The sequence below is a fragment of the Microcaecilia unicolor genome, chromosome 11 (genome assembly GCF_901765095.1).
Source record: "Microcaecilia unicolor chromosome 11, aMicUni1.1, whole genome shotgun sequence".
NCBI lineage: Eukaryota > Metazoa > Chordata > Amphibia > Gymnophiona > Siphonopidae > Microcaecilia > Microcaecilia unicolor.
The window spans coordinates 8,226,021-8,241,986 of NC_044041.1; the positions used below are offsets into that span (position 1 = coordinate 8,226,021).

At 41.7% G+C, this 15,966-nt stretch overlaps 1 protein-coding gene across 1 annotated transcript in view; it reads left to right on the plus strand.

The window, feature by feature from the left end:
* Window positions 1–15,966, plus strand: part of LOC115479887 (mediator of RNA polymerase II transcription subunit 13-like) — a 130,286-nt gene that overhangs the window by 93,851 nt on the left and 20,469 nt on the right. The window contains 4 exon segments of the mRNA XM_030218194.1: window positions 2,119–2,342; window positions 5,365–5,507; window positions 7,199–7,357; window positions 13,374–13,550. Coding sequence (XP_030074054.1) covers window positions 2,119–2,342; window positions 5,365–5,507; window positions 7,199–7,357; window positions 13,374–13,550 — 703 coding nt within the window.

Below are 15,966 nucleotides of genomic sequence, written 5' to 3' on the forward strand. Positions count from 1 at the left end.
TTTGCACAAGTTAAAGAATAAGGTCACTTTCGTGCATAACTTAATTCAATAATTGACTGTTGATTGCATATTCACACAAGTATTGGCTATAATCGGCCTTAATTTGTGCCAATTCATGCCAGTTAGCAGTTACATGTGTAACTGACCTTAGTCATTATTCCATAAGTTGCACACTCAAATTCCAGAGCATGGTACTCGAAGAGGAACATGGACCTGGGAGGCGGCATGGGTGGGTTACAGGCATCTACATATATGTATAAAAAAGACAAGGAGATATATAATATAATAATAAAACGTAATGTAAATGAAAAATGACATAATATACATAATAAAAATATGATGAAATCATGGTGTGCATAATGATAAATGTGCAGTAATATAAGCATGTGCTAATAGTTCAGTGGAGAAATGGTTTATAAATCTCTTAATAGAAATAAAGGATGTTACATATAATTGCATCTGGATCTGAACAAAAAGTGTTCACCTTGGTAAAAGGGAAAACAGAAGGATGCAATAATACTCTTATCAACCTTAGAAAAAAATCACAAAGGGTTTGTAAACCACTAGAATATATCAAAGGTGCATCAGTCTGTAAACAAGAAAATGTATTAATCTATAAAAGAGGAAAGTAGGGTAATTTGAACAAGAAAAAAAAAAAAGAAGAAAAACTATGGAAACTAATCAAGGATCCTTAAAGTGCATGCTGTGTTGGATGGTGCTGTGTTAAAAAGAAAGACTAAAAGAACGCCAAATAGCAAGTGAGCAAACAGCACTACACTATAAAGTGAGTTAAACCTTAAAAAGGGGGTCAAATGAGAATAAATGCTTCCTTGTCATCTATACCAGACCAGTCCAGAATAATGGGTTGTGTCCATCTACCAGCAGAGGGAGACAGAGAAAATAGTTCCAAGTAAACCGCCCCTTAAGGGTATTGTGCAGCCTGGAATGCTCAGTATTTTTGCTGTCTCCTAGTGGATGGACGGATCGTGCAGCTGCTCTGGATTGCTGGCTGGTAGCTCCTGTCCCAGATTCTTCTTTTCAGGAAAGAACATAATTTTTCCATTAGTATGCTCCAAGTAAATATGCACGTGTCACATAGTTTCAAAACTATTTGTCAGGTCTGTTCTTCAGATATACAACAGAGCAAAAAAAAGTAATGATACAAAAATACGGTGGGCATGTAAAGTGAATAAGTAGAGCAAAGTGTAAAAATAGAAAATGGAAGAACACTGTACATGCTCTTTGCAGTGATGGAAGTTAAAGGAGAAATATATAACACTGTCCTCTTCGTAAGAGAAATAGGGATAAACAAAGCGGGACAGAGTGAACCGGAGGCGCGGAGAAAGGTCACAAGTTTCATCTAAAAAACAGTGGTCTGCAAGTAAAAAGGCAATACTGACATCCAGAATCAAAGCTACGTCAGTAATGTATAATAACTCAGAAAACAATATATAAATAACTACATACCTTTAAAAAGTCTGAAGTGCACATTGGATACAGCAAGACATAAGATCGCGGTAGAAACAGGAAAGTGGTTCTGACCGGGGTTCAAATACTCAAAAAAGGCACGAAGGAGGACAAATGCCATGCATGCACTCCATAGCGGTAAAATAAATAAACAAAAGCAATGTATGTGGCGATGCTGAAAAGCAGTTCCCACTCATGGTAAAAGGAGAAGAGGCATAAATAATAACAAAATGATAAGATGATAAAAGTTGAGATACGTGAAAAAAAAAGTTAAAATGTACAACGTCACTTTCTCATATTTTTATTATGTATGTTATGTCGTTTATCATTTACATTTCATTTTATTATTATATATCTCCTTGTCTTTTTTTTTATATATGTAGTTGCAGCCTAGATGCTATTTTTATAAGGTATAATTGCTTTATTTTAGACTCCTGAGGCAGGCATCTGGCCAAAACATGGTGCCATGTCGAGTCCCTTTACTCTTCAAATAAAGACGACTGCTGTGTGAAATTTCTGGACTGCATCGTCATTCTTCCTTGAGTGTGGAAGTGTCCTGTTGCGTACACTATTACTTTGCTCTTCCTTGGAGACTAAATGCTACCATATGTTCTCTGAAATGATATTGATTCTGATGTTCTTTGCTTGCAGCGGCCTTGTCCAATCCAGCTCTACACCCCTCCATTCATACTGGCACCGATCAAAGACAAGCAGACAGAGCTGGGAGAGACATTCGGAGAGGCCAGTCAGAAGTACAATGTCCTCTTTGTGGGGTATTGTTTGTCTCATGACCAGCGCTGGCTCCTGGCCTCCTGCACAGACCTCCATGGAGAGCTGCTGGAAACCTGCATTGTGAACATAGACCTGCCCAACAGGTAGAAACTATGACATTCAAGTGCTTAGGAGAAATTGACATTTCTTCTGTGTGGTACTAAGTTAAAGAAGACATCTTTCTACAAAATTGAATACATCATTTTATTTTAAATTCTGAAACAAAATATGGCAAAAATAGCAAACAGTGAATACATGAAGTGCAAATGTTTGGACACCCTTTTCGGTCACTGCTTTGCAACACCTTCTCTATAAGAAATAGTAGCTTCCAAAATTACATGTAACCAGTAAAGAGACTTTTTGTTCTTGCTTTTTGGAATTTTTTTCTCACTCTTCTTGCTTGAATAGATGTTTAGGTCTCCTTTCAGCACGAAAGAAAGTGGAAAAGAAACCAACTTCAAGAGATCAAACAAAGTACCGGGATAAGATGCTCCAAAACACAAACTTTATTCTGACCCTACATGGTTAGTTGGCGTGAGATACCAATTTATGTGCTCCACTGTCAATCAGTATACCACTGTGCACTCACTGATCGACCCCTGAGGAAGGCTTTTGTAAAAGCCGAAACACGGCCCATGTAGGGTCAGAATAAAGTTTGTGTTTTGGAGCATCTTATCCCGGTACTTTGTTTGATCTCGTGAAGTTGGTTTCTTTTCCACTTTCTTTCGTGCTGTTGAACTTTTGTGGAAACTGTGAACCCCACTTGGTTTTTAGGTCTCCTTTCATATACTGCATGTTTCAGATCTTCCCCCAAATTTTCAGTAATAATCAAGTCTGGAGTCTGGGAAGACCATTCCAAAACCACCACCTTCCCTGGCTGTTGGACATTATCTTCTAGGATATTTTGATAATTAGTTGAATCCATTTTTCTGTCCACCCACACAATATTTCCTGTGCTGGCTGCAGTGGCGTAGCAAGGAGGGCTGCCACCCAGGGCGGTTCGCCGTTGCACCCCCCCCCCCCCCCCCCCCGGGTGCAGCACAATGACACCCCCCCTCGGCGCATCAACACCCCCCCCGACCCAGTGCCTACCCTCCTCAGCTCCCTCCAACCAGCTCCCGCACCCTACCTTTAAAGAAATTTCGGAAGCTGTGGAGAGGCAAGGCGTGGCACCTCGCGCCTGCATGTAAAAAAAAGTGTGGATCGTCATCGGGCCTTCCCTCACGTTGTCTGTCCCGCCCTTGCGGAAATAGGAAGTTGCGTCAGCGGAGGCGGGACAGACAGCGTGAGGGAAGGCCCGATGACGAGCCACGCTTCTTTTACATGCAGGCGCGAGGCGCTGTGCCTCGCCTCTCTACGGCTTCCGAAATTTCTTTAAAGGTAGGGTGCGGGAGCTGAGGAGGGTAGGCACTGGTCGGGGGAGGGGGTGTCATCGTGTTGCACCCGGGGGGGGGGGAGCTGGCAGGGAGCACCCCCCCCCACCCCCCACCCCCCCCCGAGCTGACACCTGGGACGGACCGCCCCTCCCCCCCCCCCCCCCCCCCCCCCCTTGCTACGCCACTGGCTGGCTGTCACAGTCAAAACCAAATCATAATGCAAGTAAAGCCACCCTTTTGCCTAACAGTTGACTAGGAATTATTTTCTAAACATGCTTCACCCTTTTGTCCCCAAATGTAACTTGCTTGATTTTGATTATTTGTTCTTCGATCCAAAGGACTTTGTTCTAAAAAGTTTTCCCACCTTTGCGAATCATTCTTAATGTAAGTAGTTCTATCTGTGGATCAGTGGATAACTATCCCAATGTCGGCTAAACTCTTTGGCAGGTCTAATGCTGGCTTAACTAGTAGGTGAACTAGGCTGTCCATCACTGGATACCCCAGCGATACCTGGGCCAGAACCATGGTAGTCACAGCTTATATTCAGCGGTTTTCTCGCTCAGCGTATCGAGCCATCATGTTTAACTTTGAACCATGCATAAGTTGTGTGAAAGGAAATACTGTCTGGCATGGCAACTCCAGACGGGATAGTGGAAAGACTCCAGCAAACGCTCATATGGCAAACAAGAGAACATTTATTTGCAAAACAACCCAACATGGCAATGTTTTGGCATCAGCCTGCATCAGGACAATAACACAGTGCACCGCTAACTACACAAGACTTGCTGACTGAAATTCTTCTGTGAAATTCTTCTGATTTTAAGCAGTGCTATACAAATTCACGAAGTGTATGGCTCCTATACTTGAGATCGTCAGCAAGTTTTGTGTACTGTGCTCTTGTCCAATAATATTTATCAACCCTGATCAGGCTGATGCCAAAAATGTGGCTACATTGGGTTTTTTTGTAAATATATTTTATCCTGTTTGCCATACTGATGTATGCTGGCATCTTTACCATTAGCCCTCCTGGAGCCGCCATTCCAGACGGTTTCCTTTGATTGTTCTTTTCACTGCCTCTTCGACATCTTCCGGGTATATAAGTTGTGGCAATTACTGTTCATGTAGGGATTTATTGACACATAAAATTTGACCAGCGGTGCCTAAACTTTTGCAAACTTAGCTCACAGCCCACTCCTCATGGCAGCTGAGTTGGGATACTCGGTGATGGAAGAAGACTTAGGCACAATATCATCATTTCCTTAGATGCTCAGTTACAGGGCCTCATGTGATACCACCGTTAGTGCATAGAGAAAATGGCCTATTTTGTTAGTCCATGGTGCTGTGAATCACCTGAGTGAAATGCTGACCATCATCAGACATGGACAAGATATAAAACAACATCTTGAAGCCCTGTGTAGTCTAAGATAAGTTAATGAAACATTAAAGATAGAGTATATTATAACTCTAATCATAGGTCTGCTTGGCAGCGAATTCTGTGAGAACTAATGCAGTCTTCTCGCTGTTTGGTATATACACCAACCCCAGGGTGATCATGTGGTCTGATATTTGCCCTTTGATAAAAATGAATCTACACCTTATGTACCAAGAAGGCAGTTCCTTTTTCAGATTAATATCTCCATTCTCTCTTTCTTTCCTATGAATTGAGGTCTGATTATTCCCCATTTTGCTGACATTGTATGAGAAGTAAAATCTCTCTCTATGACTTGGCTTATTTTTCCTCTTTATAAAGGTCCCGACGGAGCAAAATGTCTGCCAGGAAGATTGGTCTGCAGAAGCTATGGGACTGGTGCATAGGAATTGTGCAGATGACATCACTGCCATGGAGATTAGTAATTGGTCGTCTTGGACGGGTTGGCCATGGAGAGCTAAAAGGTGAGATTCCTCTGAAGCAGGCTAACAGCATGAGGATATATTTCGATGGTACAGTATGGGATAGAAATATTTCTTTTGCCTGTAATGACCAGGAAAGAGCAGGCTTCTTCTTAGTTGTCATAACCTACCTATGATTACATTTTATGGTATGGGAAGTGAGCACCTAGAAGTAAACATACGTAGAATTTAGGATCATCAAGGCTGATTCCACAGAAGAAACGTTTAATTTAGTTTACTGATACCAGATTACAAGTCTATGAAAAGGTAGGATGGAGGAGAGACCTTCTACTTATGGTATCAGTTCTAGAAATCTATTCACAGGTCATAGCCCTGGATTGTTAGCTGTAAACATGCCCGATATTACTTTTGGTTGTTAAGCTTTGGGGCACTGGCTAGCACCGGACACCTCTATGGAGAAAAATAGAGAAGCTTTTCATTGTTTTTCAAAGGGAAGGGAAATGTTTTTGATAGAACAGAGCAGGGTGAAAGAATTAGTCTGTGGGTACTGTCTCCAAATAGGTTCGTTTTATGCAAACAATAACAGTAGTGAACCTCATCCTAAGCTGGGGTGTGTGCAGTATGATCTCAGTTTCCAAATTTACTGTTAACATTCACCATGGTACTTGCATCATAGCAGAGAGAGCTTCTTTCTAAAGATCGTAGGATGTAATATGTATCGACAGCCTATCCAGTTGGGTTTGGAAATTGCTTCTAATTAAGGCTGTGACACCAGGAATGATGGGAAATATTTCTGTATCTTTCTGCAACATTTTCTTGGTCTGTAACTGCACTGATTGGTACTTGAGAATCTTCTTTCTCTTCTCTTGATTCACAAAATAATCAGTTATCACTGGCACCTCTATTATCAGTGTCATTCTCATTTTATTTTCTTTACTGCTATGCCAGGTTCAGGCTCTGTTTATTTGATATACTGTCTATATAATTAAAGCAGTTTACAAGTTTAGTGGCTCAATAATAAAACAATCTAAAATGGAAATAAGAACAAAGACAAAAGAGAAAAACAGCAAAGACAAAACATTGATACCAGAGGAAAGATTACAAAATGGAACAAAGGGGAGTCAGGGGTAGGTAACACAAGAGGGAGGTAAGACTGTTCTCATCCTTTGAGTGATTGCAAGCCAACTGGTAAAAAGTAAAATTGTCAAATCAAAAGAGGAAAACTAGCAATGCCTGAAAGCAGCTTGGACTTGAAATTGCTGAGAGATGTCTCTAGTCATAGATAAAAGGGTAAAGAGTTTCAAAGAGATGGTGCCATGGCACTAAAATAGGAGAGGAGTATGGTATGAGGTGATTTGCCCAAAATGCAGGAGAGCCAGGGACTGAATGTGGTAGATTAGATCTAGAATTTTATAGGGCATTCTGTCTGGTTTCCTTGCATCAGGCTTTTTTTATCTGTTGGAAAGGGAATGTCCCAGGCCATCTCAAACCTCTTCATTCTCCATAATGCTCTTAGGGTCATGATCTTGTGCTTTTTCAGTACAGCAGCATTGTAGTGTAGATGAAGTTTCCAGTGCATCTTTCTGAATAGAAATTTATACTCACAACTTTGCAGCCAGCTATGAGATGGGTAACTGTTTTTAGTTCTTCCTTAAAGAATCCACATATGTCTGTTGTACCGTTTTTTTTTCTAGACTTGCTATGAGCCATAACCTGTTCTTCTTCTCTTTCAGACTGGAGTATCCTCCTTGGAGAATGTTCTCTTCAAACCATCAGCAAACAGCTGAAAGAGGCATGCCGCATGTGTGGGATCTCCTCTGCTGACTCCCCCTCCATCCTCAGTGCTTGTCTGGTTGCCATGGAACCTCAGGGGTCATTTGTTGTTATGCCAGGTATATATTATTGACCCAGCCCCTCCTAGACTTCTGACAGACCCCCAGGTCTTTCCCTCCTGCCTTTTCTTTTCCCCATGCTGTCTTCTTTGATCATTTTCCCTCATCTACAAATCTCCCTTTCCCTGGGGTTTGGGGCCTGGCAGCGGCAGCCAGATGAGAGAAAGACAGCTTGGGGCCTGTCGGGTGTTCATTGTGTAGATTCTGCAGTGATCCTGGTCCTTGAACCATTTTTCTTGTTAACAGAGAGGTGTGGTAGCCGTGTTAGTCCACTCTTAAAGGTTATCAATAGAAATCAAACAAAATAAAACATGGAAAAGAAAATAAGATGATACCTTTTTTATTGGACATAACTTAATACATTTCTTGATTAGCTTTCGAAGGTTGCCCTTCTTCCTCAGATTTCACAAGACCCCACAGTCATTCACAAAGGAAAAATATTCAACATAAAGGACTATTTTACATGCTCATCTTCCAATGTGGTATATATCATTCAGTGTAAGAAATGTAACGAAGGATGCTATATTGGAGAAACAGGCCAGATGCTTAAGACAAGATTCAATTTACATAGACATCACATGAACAATACTGGTGCCAGTAGGGCTCCCACCCCTGTTGGTCAGCATTTTACAGGACCAGGACACTGTACCAGTGATTTCACAGTAAGAATACTGAAAGGTAATTTTAAAACAATACAGGAACGTAAGACCTTTGAAATAAGAATGATTGAATATTTTGACACCCAGCAAACAGGACTTAATAAGGATCTGGGTTTTCTAACTCATTATAAAACATAAGCTGTATTTCTCCGTTTATTTCTCTGTTTATTACCCTCCTCTCACCTACCAACACCCATTCTGTTAGAATATCAATGAAATGCTTTGATGTCCCCATGCATACCCCCACCCTCCCACTCTGTCAGACAGTCAAAGTAATGCTTTGATGTTTCTCTCATATATATATACTATCTGCTACCTCATTTGCTTATTTCCGATCTGAGGAAGAAGGGCAACCTTCGAAAGCTAATCAAGAAATGTATTAAGTTATGTCCAATAAAAAAGGTATCATCTTATTTTCTTTTCCATGTTTTATTTTGTTTGATTTCTATTGATAACCTTCTTGTTAACAGAAAGGGGGTGAGGTCACCTCAAAACCTGAAAATGCTTAATATGTGATATATAGATACAGTGGGGGAAATAAGTATTTGATCCCTTGCTGATTTTGTAAGTTTGCCCACTGACAAAGACATGAGCAGCCCATAATTGAAGGGTAGGTTATTGGTAACAGTGAGAGATAGCACATCACAAATTAAATCCGGAAAATCACATTGTGGAAAGTATATGAATTTATTTGCATTCTGCAGAGGGAAATAAGTATTTAATCCCTCTGGCAAACAAGACCTAATACTTGGTGGCAAAACCCTTGTTGGCAAGCACAGCGGTCAGACGTCTTCTGTAGTTGATGATGAGGTTTGCACACATGTCAGGAGGAATTTTGGTCCACTCCTCTTTGCAGATCATCTCTAAATCATTAAGAGTTCTGGGCTGTCGCTTGGCAACTCGCATCTTCAGCTCCCTCCATAAGTTTTCAATGGGATTAAGGTCTGGTGACTGGCTAGGCCACTCCATGACCCTAATGTGCTTCTTCCTGAGCCACTCCTTTGTTGCCTTGGCTGTATGTTTTGGGTCATTGTCGTGCTGGAAGACCCAGCCACGACCCATTTTTAAGGCCCTGGCGGAGGGAAGGAGGTTGTCACTCAGAATTGTACGGTACATGGCCCCATCCATTCTCCCATTGATGCGGTGAAGTAGTCCTGTGCCCTTAGCAGAGAAACACCCCCAAAACATAACATTTCCACCTCCATGCTTGACAGTGGGGACGGTGTTCTTTGGGTCATAGGCAGCATTTCTCTTCCTCCAAACACGGCGAGTTGAGTTCATGCCAAAGAGCTCAATTTTTGTCTCATCTGACCACAGCACCTTCTCCCAATCACTCTCGGCATCATCCAGGTGTTCACTGGCAAACTTCAGACGGGCCGTCACATGTGCCTTCCGGAGCAGGGGGACCTTGCGGGCACTGCAGGATTGCAATCCGTTATGTCGTAATGTGTTACCAATGGTTTTCGTGGTGACAGTGGTCCCAGCTGCCTTGAGATCATTGACAAGTTCCCCCCTTGTAGTTGTAGGCTGATTTCTAACCTTCCTCATGATCAAGGATACCCCACGAGGTGAGATTTTGTGTGGAGCCCCAGATCTTTGTCGATTGACAGTCATTTTGTACTTCTTCCATTTTCTTACTATGGCACCAACAGTTGTCTCCTTCTCGCCCAGCGTCTTACTGATGGTTTTGTAGCCCATTCCAGCCTTGTGCAGGTGTATGATCTTGTCCCTGACATCCTTGGACAGCTCCTTGCTCTTGGCCATTTTGTAGAGGTTAGAGTCTGACTGATTCACTGAGTCTGTGGACAGGTGTCTTTCATACAGGTGACCATTGCCGACAGCTGTCTGTCATGCAGGTAACGAGTTGATTTGGAGCATCTACCTGGTCTGTAGGGGCCAGATCTCTTACTGGTGGTGGGGGATCAAATACTTATTTCCCTCTGCAGAATGAAAATAAATTCATATACTTTCCACAATGTGATTTTCCGGATTTAATTTGTGATGTGCTATCTCTCACTGTTACCAATAACCTACCCTTCAATTATGGGCTGCTCATGTCTTTGTCAGTGGGCAAACTTACAAAATCAGCAAGGGATCAAATACTTATTTCCCCCACTGTAGATATGCTGTAATACATATTAAGATATAGAGATCAGTTAGGGTTACATTGGGATTTTGTATATGTGTATAATTGATAGATTGGAAAAAGGATATATAAATAAAAGTGTAGATGTAAAAGTGGAGAATAAATGATCACTAAATATAACTTAATATTAGAAAAATATTGAATATCAAAATCAAAAAGTAAGATGGTCAAAGTAATAAGTAAACCTATCTAAGAGAAAATAAACCATCACATATAGATTTCTTAGAAAAGAAAAATGAAAATAAAAATTAGATTAATGGAACAAATAAGAAAAATAAAAACAATATAAAAATAATAAAATTACAGCCCCATTTTAGATAGAATGTAATCAATAGAAATAAAATAAAACATCGAAAAGAAAATAAGATGATACTTTTTTATTGGACTAACTTAATACATTTTTTGATTAGCTTTCGAAGGTAACCATTCTTCATCATCTATGTACTCAAGATAGAATGTAGAAATTGGAATTAAGACATCCAGGTTGGGACATGTCAAATTACGGTAGTATTTTAGGGAAGGATTTGTTTTTTCTATGCTGCATGCAGGAATGTATGTGTGTGCACCGATTATGGGGTCCTTTTACTAAGCTGCAGTAAAAAAATGGCCTTAGCTTGCCCTTACTCAGGACTTTCTCATACACAAAGGGCATTTCTACTGCAGCTTGAAAATGGCTGATTTTCCCAATTAATGGCCATGTACTAGTGGCAACATTTTGTAGGCAGTAAGGGCCCCTGCGCTAATCAGTGCACAGTAATGTGGCTGAGCTAACTGATTCATGCTGTCATGCCCGCTTTCTGCCCCCTGTGATGAAACAGTGGATTTCTGAGCCTAAAAACTGTATTTATTTCATGAAGTGGATTTCTCCTAATTGGCCAGCAGATGGCACTTCTTTTGAGTTTTAAAGCTGTTGCAGAAAAAGACTTTCTCTCTCCCAGTTTCAGCTTATGGAAAGGCAATCTGCAGTACCATTGGGCAGCTACTTTCAAAATTGATGCCCTGGGCTCTGATTGGCCCTGGATTTCAAATCTAGCCTGGAGGTACTGGATTTTCCTCAGTCTCAGCCAGGGAGCGGAGAGAGAAAGATCTCTTTACTGAGGCCCTGTGAGCAGCTAGATTTCCTGAACTCCCCAGGTACTACCAAGTAGTAAACAAATGTTTAGATAGTTTTATAATTGATCCATATTCAGTTACCTGTTACTGCTTGCTGATTTCACCTTTTTCTGTTCACCGTTCAGGTTCTGTGACATTAAATCTTATTTAGTTTATTGGCTCTGCTGTCCTGGACTGACTAAGAATCCTGATTCATGTTTTTGGGTCTGTGGGCGCTTTCTGGGAACTGTGGGACCCCTGGAGTGTGGCCCCAGTGTCCTAGAAATCACTGGGGAATAACCTGAGAGGGGCAACCTAGCCCATATTCAAGCAGGACCCAGTCGGTGGGTGGAGGGTGCTAGTATAGAGCATGAGCCCAAGTGCAAGCAGTGCTGGGCAAACCCTTCAGGTGGCCATGGGTTAGCCGCAGCTGGGTGCTAGGCATTTTATGACACCCCCCTTTGAGAAAAATATAGAGTTTTTCTTTTTATAGCACATGGTTTGCACTCACACTGCAGGCTTCCTCAGCAAGCCCCATTTTAAGCTCTGGTAAGTGCGCAGTAGCACTTACTACAGCTTAGTAAAAGGGCCCCTATGTGCAAGCATTTTACAACTGTCAATATCTAAAACCTCAACGGAGACAACTCAGAATCACACACCTCTTAAGTGTCAGCATTGACATGTGTGAGTTGGTATTACAGAAACTAGACACACAGTTGTGTTTGTGTGCCAGTTTGGAAACCTGCACATCTAAATGCTCCCAGCTAAGTACAGAGCTACAGTCATTCAGCACAGTCGATTCTGGAGGATTAAGAGGGTATCTATCTCCAGCCCAAAATGAGCACTTCTACAAAACCTTTTATTTTTCTTGGAGCAGCTGCTAATCCCAACATTGAAATGAGGAATGCATTTGCATTTTGTTGGTCCCACCCAAACCACACCCCCGTGCCCTGTGCATGAATTGAAGATTTTCCTGAGTAAATCCCAGCTATCTAAGATTCAGGTTTCAACTTTTATTTGATATGCACTTGTAAGTGCCAGTATTTATACATGTATATTGCGAGTAGAGCTTGTACAATAAGGGTCTCGATGTAAAATTGTTAATCTCAAGTGTGAAAATCCAAAGGAAATAGTCCTGGTATTTAAAAATGGGTAATAGAATGGATTAAAAAATCAGGAAATGCTAAACGCCTGAGATACCTGATATTTCTGAAACATCTATAGACGTGATAAGGGGGTAACTTTATAAAGCTTTTCCTAAGTCTAAAACTTGCTTTATTTTTTATTTTTGTTACATTCGTACCCAGCGCTTTTCCACTCATGGCAGGCTCAATGCGGCGGGCAATGGAGGGTTAAGTGACTTGCCCAGAGTCACAAGGAGCTGCCTGTGCCGGGAATCGAACTTAGTTCCTCAGTTCCCCAGGACCAAAGTCCACCACCCTAACCACTAGGCCACTCCTCACCTTTACTTGCAGAAGAATGCTTTTATATAGTTGCATGACCACGTATGCACACAAAAGGATCACACGTGGAATAATGCACTTGCTTTTCTGGACTGAGGTGAAGTTATGATATGTGCATATTTTAAAAATATGGGGGGCCATGCTTAGGGTGAACACATAAATTTACAGCTTTTCAGGTTTGTCTGTGGGTGCTATTGGGGCTGGACCCGGGAGCTCATTTTATAAAGGTGCATAGATGCCTATGTGGCCTTTACAAAAGGCACCATTTCGGACTTCTCACATTGGTGTCCCATTATAAACATCTGCATGATGGTGAGGGTCATCTCTAAATATTAATAAGCGAGTAGAGAGTATTTAGTATTTCAGAATTAACATATATACCACAAGTTGCTGTTTATTCATTCATGATATTACCGCATCATGTCCTTAATAAAGAGGCTTATTTAACAAGACTTGATTTACCAAAACCTTTCACTCACAGAAACTGGATTTTTTTTTCCCATAAAGCAGACCAAAAGACCTTGAACAGATCAATTTGGTTTTAATCACTGTTCTGGAAGGTCTCTTGTTGAGTAGTTTCCTTGTACAGATCAGCCCAGGGCATGTGGTTTCAAAGGTTGCTGATGTTAATGTTTTTCTCATCTCTGTTGTGACAGATGCTGTTACCATGGGCTCTGTGTTTGGACGCAGTACTGTTCTGAACCTGCAAACATCTCAGCTGAACACACCCCAGGACGCTTCCTGCACACATATCCTGGTATTTCCCACCTCTGCAACAATCCAGGTGGCACCATCCAATTATCCCAATGAAGATGGTTTCAGTCCCACCAACGGTGAGCAAGTTCTACTCAACCTGAAATTAATGAGTTAGTTGGTTCTTGTAATGCACATTTTAGGAAGGACCCAGATAGACTGTTCAGGAGCAGGGCTGGTCTTAGTAATTGCAAGGCCCTGTGCAGAACAGTTCAGTGGGCCCCCTGCCTGCGCCCTCCCCCTTGCCCAAGCCCACCACCATAAGCCATAATGTATCAGTTTAAAAAGAGATTTAGAGCTCTCGGAACCCCACCTCACCCCATACCTTGATATGCATCCACCATGTTTCAGTAGAGAGCGGCAGACAGTGGCAGCAATTTTCATATCCCGTCAGCTGCCGAGCCCAGAGACTCTTCGCTGCTGCATCCCATCCTTGCGGAAGCAGGAAGTGATATCAAAAGGGGGCGGGACGCAACAGCAAGGAGACTGCAGGCTTGGCAGCTGGCAGGATATGAAAATCGCTGCCTGATGCTCTCTACCAATGTGGATGCACATTATGGTACTGAGCAGGGAGGTGTGTTCCGAGACAGGACAGACATGCCAGAGATTCCGGGGCCTCTAGGAGCGCGAGGCCTGTGCTACCACCCCTGTCGACCCTGTTGAAGAGTCTTGATTAACTTTGCACCATGTTTGCTGATCACCACTATCAAGTCCCTCCTTGCATCTCCCTCCTCTTTCCTTTGCTTGGACCAAATTTTCCTACCTTGAGGTATAGGCATAAAAAAGACCAGAGGGAGGGCTATATTTACTTTAAAAATAATATATTTATATCCCGCACCATCTCCTAATCTAGACAGGTTACAAGAAAACATACACATTAAAATAATATATCACAACAAGAATTCTTAAAATAATAGTAGCAAATCCAGCCAGGTTCAACTCAAATGAAATGTAACATTCAAATGTACAATTTATATGTGCTGTTGGACATGGCGGCCATCATCTCTTTTACCTGAATGGTTGGTAGGTGGTAAGAGCAGCAGCATTGCAACACACAGCTTTGTGATCTAGGCCCATTTCTGCAGATCACGCTGGATGGCACGGGGGGGGGGGGGGGGGGGGGGGGGGTGTACAAAGGTTCGGAGCAAAACAAGGAGGAGGGAACTTAAAAGAAAAGGGCAGGCTGGGCTCTTCTCTGATAGCTTTCTATATACATACGATTCTGACAGTTCTTCAGATACTGTAGCAGCACAGAGGCATCAAGGAAAGGCCCTGGCAATTAGGAACTACAGTAATACCTCGGTTTTTGTTGACTTCGGTTATTGTGGGTTTTGGTTTTCATCTATTTTTTCCGCGAAACATTTGTCTTGGATTTCGTCGGTGTGCCCACGTGACCTCGCTGCTAATTTTGCGAAAACAAAAGGCGACCCACGCGTTCTTCTGCTCAGTGTGGCATTGCCTCGGTTTTCGTCGGTTTCGGATTTCGCCGATTGTTTTCGGACAGATTATCGACGAAAACCGAGGTATCACTGTATTTCTGTAACCATCCACCTGTACATAGACACCGAGAGGACACCTGATTGGCCCATGTTCTACAAAGGAAAGCCGGCACTACTTTCCTTTTAACAAAAATACTAACATAACCAGGTATAAACATGCGTACGTGCTTGGATTTAACTAACACACACAAATCACAACTCTGCCCATGCTTCATCCAAACTCCATCCCCAGATATGCCTGCACTTAAAAAGTATGTGTGTTCTTGTCATTACACCTGCTTTCTGTGAAGGTAATCTTTTAAGAGATATTTTAAATGCATATACACATGAACATTTCTATTCTGCTCAGTCTAATACTCATGATCATTTATAGCAGACTTAGACAATACCAAGTGAAATAACTTCAGGCTAAAACAATGTTATTGGAGCAGTAACCTCACCATCTGGCACCACTTCAACTAACAGTCAATATAAGTTATCCATTATGGAGGCTTCAAGAGAAGACCTTCCTCAATAAACTAAGTGTTTACATAGGAATTTAAGAAAAAAAAAAAAAAGAGAGCGCCTAATTGCAGTACCCCAGGCTTAAAAAAAGAAATTCCTTTCTCTTTTGAGTTTCTCTGCACGTACCTGGATATATCCTTGCGTAATATTCATCAAAGAAACCCAACACCTTCATGGGATTCTCCCTCACTGATATCCCATTTGTTGGCATTTTTAGAAGTGCTTTATGTACTGCTGTGCCATGTTTGTGTGGATGGGAGGTGGGCATCAAGATTATATACTTTGTCCTAAAAATCATTTTCAGGTTTCCTGTTGATGTCTGCAGAATACATAGTTCATCTTCCCAGTTAGCATTCAGTATCCCCACCTAAAATCTTCTTTATGTTTATTTCTTAATATACAGCTCTTCAAGCAAATAATCAGAACAGTTTACAGTAATAATCATAAAAAATCAGAATCATAAATTTAGAAAGTAAAGAACTACAGAGAAATA